Raw genomic sequence first — 7,500 nt, forward strand, 5'->3', positions numbered from 1 at the left:
CGAACACATTTCATGTTCCGGAGAAAGTATAAAAAGATTGGTGAAGAATCCAGCTACGAACTGGTCTGTTTGTCACAACTTGGGGAAGCTCATGGGAGACGGTGTGGCCACATTACCATAACGCTGTTTATATAATAGCCTCAGATATGAGGTTTACATCTAATTGTTGTATAAGATGAATGAGTGAGTGGATTTTTGGACTGTTTAATGAAGAAAAATACAATTCCCTTTTGATTTGAACTAAATCAGAGGACCGCCCCTGAGCCCAGTTAGGGCCAGACCTCCTGGGACAGCCCTTTTTCGGCCCTTCCGAATAAAACCCCCACTCGGGTTTTCGATCATCAGATCGAGCTTACCTCAATTACGAGATGGCTAAAAGGTTGTAGACCATTGCTGAATCTTTTAACCATACCACGTGGTTAAACTCTTAGACTATCGATACCGACAGAATAAGAACAAGTCTTTGATATTAATTACTAGTCTGCAACTAGGAATTCGGTATCATTGAACGCGAAGAACGACAACTGCCAAAACATCCATTCTATAACCAAACGAATGAATGTCACTCTGAACTCTCCACTATAACCACAACAGAGATAGAGGGAGAGAGACGGACAATTCTACAAAAGAAACTAACTTTTCACCAGCGATCAAAACGACACACTGATCATAAATATATATCTTGATTGTAATTGTTCCTGAATGAGTGAGCGTTCATGTGCAAAGGATTAGCATTTCAACTGTTATAATTATCACTCTGTCGACCCCCACTTAGTCGACCCCCACTTCGCCTTTTGTCTAACAAGCCGCCATGCCGGTTCAGCCCACTAGGGGCACATTCTCCTATCATTTCATGTGACCACATTTACCTTGTTTGTTTGTTTGTTTATGCATTTCTGTGAATGACTTAGTAATAAATAAATGATTTAAGACAATTGATGTATAGATGACTCATAGTGAAGACTGGGTTCGTGCATTTACGACGTTTGGAATGAGACTAACGTGAGGTAAAGTAAATAATTCATTAATTCGAAGACTAATTGATCAGATAAAATATCTGAAAAGTTATTTTAGGAAATGACGACTTTGTAATCTGAATATTTTTCCTTGGTGCCCCGACTTCCTAGTAATTACGGTTACATGATTAATCAGTCTAATCGCGTAATACTAATTACAGAGAATCTTTGATAAAAACTATCAGTCTTCAGTTAATGATAGTAAAGACATGACAGAACCACCTGTAACAAACACAATTGAGCATTGGAACCCCCTGTAACAAACACAATTGAGCATTGGAACCCCCTGTAACAAACACAATTGAGCATTGGAACCCCCTGTAACAAACACAATTGAGCGTTGGAACCCCCTGTAACAAACACAATTGAGCGTTGGAACCCCCTGTAACAAACACAATTGAGCGTTGGAACCCCCTGTAACAAACACAATTGAGCGTTGGAACCCCCTGTAACAAACACAATTCCTCAGCAGGGTGTTTGCGTGTTTGTGCACATATGTTCGTGTTAACAAGAGTCACAGAGGAGGAGAGGAGGGTGTGTGTTGTCTTACACTCTTTAGTATCAGTCTGATGGCTGGGGAGTCTGGAGCGTAGAGGATCTTCCCCATGAAGAGAGGCTTGACTGAACTCCAGACGATCTTAGTGACCGGGTTAGACTCCAGAGTCTGCATCAGGTCGTTACAGAACGGAGCTGAGAGAAGAAGAGGGGGGGGGACATGTCACTAGTTAGCCTGTGACAAGGGAAGCAATGGAATAGTTCCTAAAGTGTAAACTCTGAGCACATCTCAAATATTTTAAAGTATTTGACCCGGATCTGAGCCCTAGTCACGACTCTACTTACTGGTTGTCATGTCGTAGACATAGTCGTGGTTCTTGGATCCATTCACCCCCAGGAACACCTTGTAGTTGTTGTCTTCGTACCAGTTGAAGGAGAGGACCCTGGATCCCTCTCCGTCTGGGTACCCACAGAACAGGGCAGACACAATGCTCATCAGCTGGCTAAAGGAGCTTGGACCACCAGCCCGGAACAACGGATAGACTATCTTCAGAAGGTCCTTGGTGCTGTTTCTCTCAAAGAGCTGGAGGTAGAGAGAAAGAGGGAGGAAAACGGAAGAGAGGAAGAGAGGAAGACAAAGGTTAGAAGGTTTCTCTTACTATTGATAACGAGGATAGGTGTTGGGTGGGCCATTTCTCTTACTATTGAGAACGAGGATAGGTGTTGGGTGGGCCATTTCTCTTACTATTGATAACGAGGATAGGTGTTGGGTGGGCCATTTCTCTTACTATTGAGAACGAGGATAGGTGTTGGGTGGGCCATTTCTCTTACTATTGATCATGAGGATAGGTGTTGGGTGGGCCATTTCTCTTACTATAAATTAACGAGGATAGGTGTTGGGTGGGCCATTTCTCTTACTATTGATAATGAGGATAGGTGATGGGTGGGCCATTTCTCTTACTATTGAGAACGAGGATAGGTGTTGGGTGGGCCATTTCTCTTACTATTGATCATGAGGATAGGTGTTGGGTGGGCCATTTCTCTTACTATTGATAACGAGGATAGGTGTTGGGTGGGCCATTTCTCTTACTATTGATAACGAGGATAGGTGTTGGGTGGGCCATATCTCTTACTATTGATAACGAGGATAGGTGTTGGGTGGGCCATATCTCTTACTATTGATAACGAGGATAGGTGTTGGGTGGGCCATTTCTCTTACTATTGATAACGAGGATAGGTGTTGGGTGGGCCATTTCTCTTACTATTGATAACGAGGATAGGTGTTGGGTGGGCCATATCTCTTACTATTGATAACGAGGATAGGTGTTGGGTGGGCCATATACCTGACGTTGTTCAGGAGTGCGCCAGTGTGTATTGCACTATGTCTCCCTTCCTGAATAAGGAGGCGAGGGGGAGGGAGGGGGGGGTTCTCAGAGCATCTCTTGCTTAGTTCTGATGACTCATTCATAAAGCACATTCCCCTCATCTCACACACACGCGTGCGAGACTAACCGCACACACAAACGCACACACTTATACGCATACAGTTGAAGTCGGAAGTTTACATACACTTAGGGTGGAGTCATTAAAACTAGTTTTTCAACCACTCCACAAATTTTTTGTTAACAAACTATAGTTTTGGCAAGTCGGTTAGGACATCTACTTTGTGCATGACACAAGTCATTTTTCCAACAATTGTTTACAGACAGATTATTTCACTTATAATTCACTGTTTCACAATTCCAGTGGATCAGAAGTCATGGCTTTAGAAACTTCTGATAGGCTAATTGACATCATTTCAGTCAATTGGAGGTGTACCTGCGGATGTATTTCAAGGCCTACCTTCAAACTCAGTGCCTTTTTGCTTGACATCATGGGAAAATCAAAAGAAATCAGCCAAGACCTCAGAAAAAAAATTGTAGACCACAAGTCTGGTTCATCCTTGGGAGAAATTTCCAAACGCCTGAAGGTACCACGTTCATCTGTATAAACAATAGTACACAAGTATAAACACCATGGGACCACGCAGCCGTCATACCGCTCAGGAAGGAGACACGTTCTGTCTCCTAGAAATGAACGTACTTTGGTGTGAAAAGTGCAAATCAATCCCAGAACAACAGCAAAGCACCTTGTGAAGATGCTGGAGGAAACAGGTACAAAAGTATCTATATCCACAGTAAAACGAGCCCCATATTGACATAACCTGAAAGGCCACTCAGCAAGGAAGAAGCCACTGCTCCAAAACCACCATATCAAAGCCAGACTACGGTTTGCAACTGCACATGGGGACAAAGATCGTACTTTTTGGAGAAATGTCCTCTGGTCTGATGAAGCAAAAAATATACAGTGGGGAGAACAAGTATTTGATACACTGCTGATTTTGCAGGTTTTCCTACTTACAAAGCATGTAGAGGTCTGTCATTTTTTAGCATAGGTACACTTCAACTGTGAGAGACGGAAATCTTAAACAAAAATCCAGAAAATCACATTGTATGATTTTTAAGGAATTCATTTTCATTTTATTGCATGACATAAGTATTTGATCACCTACCAACCAGTAAGAATTCCGTCTCTCACAGACGTGCCCCCCTAACTGATCAAAGATAGGGAATCTTTACTCGGATTAAATGTCAGGAATTGTGAAAAACGTTTATTTTTATTTCACCTTTATTTAACCAGGTAGGCTAGTTGAGAACACCTTTATTTAACCAGGTAGGCTAGTTGAGAACACCTTTATTTAACCAGGTAGGCTAGTTGAGAACACCTTTATTTAACCAGGTAGGCTAGTTGAGAACACCTTTATTTAACCAGGTAGGCTAGTTGAGAACACCTTTATTTAACCAGGTAGGCTAGTTGAGAACACCTTTATTTAACCAGGTAGGCTAGTTGAGAACACCTTTATTTAACCAGGTAGGCTAGTTGAGAACAAGTTCTCAATTACAACTGTGACGTGGCCAAGATAAACTAAAGTAGTGCGACACAAAAAACAACACAGAGTTACTCATGGAATAAACAAACATACAGTCAATAACACATTAGAAAAATATATGTGCAAAATGAGGTAAGATTAGGGAGGTAAGGCAACAAATAGGCTGTAGTGGCGAAGTAATTCAAATTTAGCAATTAAACACTGGAGTGAATAGATGTGCAGAAGATGAATGTGCAAGTAGAGATACTGGGGTGCAAAGGAGAAAAAATACATAAATAAATAACAGTATGGGGATGAGGTAGTTGGATGGGTTATTTACAGATGGGCTATGTACAGGTACAGTGATCTGTGAGCTGCTCTGACAGCTGGTGCTTAAAGTTAGTGAGGGAGATATGAGTCTCCAGCTTCAGTGATTTTTGCAATTCGTTCCAGTCATTGGCAGCAGAGAACTGGAAGGAAAGGCGGCCAAAGGAGGAATTGGCTTTTGGGGTGACCAGTGAAATATACCTGCTGGAGTGCGTGCTACAGGTGGGTGGTGCTATGGTGACCTGTGAGCTGAGATAAGGCGGGGCTTTACCAAATGTATTTGGCTAAGGTGTATGTAAACTTCCGACTTCAACTGTATGTGAACGTCACACATACACACACACAGTGAACAACACCCAGGAATTGTTAAACATACATATGTCTTTACTATAAACACACCTTGGATAGTAGGATACTGCCACCCTGTACAAAACACCATGCGTGTCTTTACTATAAACACACCTTGGATAGTAGGATACTGCCACCCTGTACAAAACACCATGCGTGTCTTTACTATAAACACACCTTGGATAGTAGGATACTGCCACCCTGTGCAAAACACCATGCGTGTCTTTACCTTACTTTACTGTGTGTGTGTGCACGCACACACACACACACACACACACACACACACACACACACACACACACACACACACACACTAACAGCTTCCTGTATCTGGGAGGAACTAACAGCTTCCTGTTACTGGGAGAAACTAACAGCTTCCTGTTACTGGGAGGAACTAACAGCTTCCTGTTACTGGGAGAAACTAACAGCTTCCTGTTACTGGGAGGAACTAACAGCTTCCTGTTACTGGGATAAACTAACAGCTTCCTGTTACTGGGAGAAACTAACAGCTTCCTGTTACTGGGAGAAACTAACAGCTTCCTGTTACTAGGAAAAAGTCATAGAGGGAACTGAGTGATGAATTCTGCAAATGTTAAGAGGGATCAAGAGAGATAAAGAGAGGACAGAGAGCAAGACAGAGCGAGAGAGAGAGAGAGAGAGAGAGAGAGCGAGAGAGAGAGAGAGAGAGGGAGAGAGAGAGAGAGAGAGAGAGAGAGAGAGAGAGAGAGAGAGAGAGAGAGAGAGAGAGGGAGAGAGAGAGAGAGAGAGAGAGAGGGGGAGAGAGAGAGAGGGGGAGAGAGAGAGAGAGAGAGAGAGAGAGAGAGAGAGAGAGAGAGAGAGAGAGAGAGAGACACACAGAGAGAGAGAGAGACAGAGAGAGAGAGAGAGAGAGAGAGAGAGAGAGAGAGAGAGAGAGAGAGAGACAGAGAGAGAGAGAGAGAGAGAGAGAGCGAGCGAGAGAGAGAGAGCGAGAGAGAGAGAGAGGGGGAGAGAGAGAGAGAGAGAGAGAGAGAGAGAGAGAGAGAGAGAGAGAGAGAGAGACAGAGAGACACAGAGAGAGACAGAGAGAGAGAGAGAGAGAGCGAGAGAGAGAGAGAGACAGAGAGAGAGAGAGACAGAGAGAGAGACAGAGACAGAGTGAGAGAGAGAGAGAGAGAGAGAGAGAGACACACACAGAGAGAGAGAGACAGAGAGAGAGAGAGACAGAGAGAGAGACAGAGAGAGACAGAGAGAGAGAGAGAGAGAGAGAGAGAGAGAGAGAGAGAGAGGGACAGAGAAGGAGCAGAAGATAAATAGAGAGAGGATAACAGAAAGACATATGATAGATGACTCACCACTTGGACCTTCTCTGATACAGCGGTTAGAACACGCCCCCAGTATCGTAGGTCTGGTCCGTCCGTGTGGTTGTCCAACACCCGGGGCAGCTGGGAAAAGACAGTTTGGACAGGTAATAGTCACATCTCAGGGACTACAGATGAAAACTAGCCGGCTGGCACATTTACAGAAATATTGATGAGATGTGCATCGTCCCTCAAATACATGAAAAATAACATTTGAATACGTTAAGATGTTATAAAACATTTTTAATAAAGTCTGATTTGTTTTGTTTTTTAAATTAGGTTAAAATGTTTAAAATCATGCAAAGATAACTAACTAGGCCTGAATCAACGTGCTCTCATACTCTTTCACCTTTACGACTTTAAAGGAAAATCCCCTTAACACTGGCTCTTCAAGGCCACTGACATGCCACAGAGAGTCACTACGGAAACAGAGTACGCCAACACAAACATCTTACTTAGCTTCCTATGACATTCCTTACACTTCCATTTCAATGAACGAAGGGAGGGAGGGAGGGAGGGAGGGAGGGAGGGAGGGAGGGAGGGAGGGAGGGAGGGAGGGAGGAGAGAGCGAAGGAAAGGCAAGATAATAGGAGAGGAGAGGTAGTAGTGATCTATTAGTAGGAGGGAGGGAGGGAGGGAGGGAGGGAGGGAGGGAGGGAGGGAGGGAGGGAGGGAGGGAGGGAGGGAGGGGAGGGAGGGAGGGAGGGAGGGAGGGAGGGAGGGAGGGAGGGAGGGAGGGAGGGAGGGAGGGAGGGAGGGTTGAGAGAACAAACTAGTTAAAGAGAGGAAGAGGTGAAGCGAGAGGGTTTACTCTGCCCAAAATCTGTCCATGTTAAAACACATCCTTATTACTAAGCAAGTGAGGAGTTTTTGTATTGGGGGGGAAATGAGAGAGTGTCGATATTTAGTCAAGATAAACATGAACTGACTACGTTGTTACGTGTGTACTAATATACACTACCAGTCCAAAGTTTCAGAACACCTACTTCATTTTTACTATTTTCTACATTGTAGAATAATAGTGAAGACATGAAAACTATGAAACAACACATATGGAATCACGTAG

The 7,500-nt window shown here is 43.7% G+C and overlaps 1 protein-coding gene across 1 annotated transcript in view; it reads right to left on the bottom strand.

Annotated features, from left to right (window-relative positions):
* LOC109884498 (retinal-specific phospholipid-transporting ATPase ABCA4) overlaps positions 1-7,500 on the bottom strand; it is a 108,962-nt gene that overhangs the window by 78,447 nt on the left and 23,015 nt on the right. The window contains 3 exon segments of the mRNA XM_031809885.1: positions 1,567-1,706; positions 1,857-2,094; positions 6,429-6,518. Coding sequence (XP_031665745.1) covers positions 1,567-1,706; positions 1,857-2,094; positions 6,429-6,518 — 468 coding nt within the window.

Source organism: Oncorhynchus kisutch, linkage group LG30, assembly GCF_002021735.2.
Source record: "Oncorhynchus kisutch isolate 150728-3 linkage group LG30, Okis_V2, whole genome shotgun sequence".
Classification (NCBI taxonomy): Eukaryota; Metazoa; Chordata; class Actinopteri; order Salmoniformes; family Salmonidae; genus Oncorhynchus; species Oncorhynchus kisutch.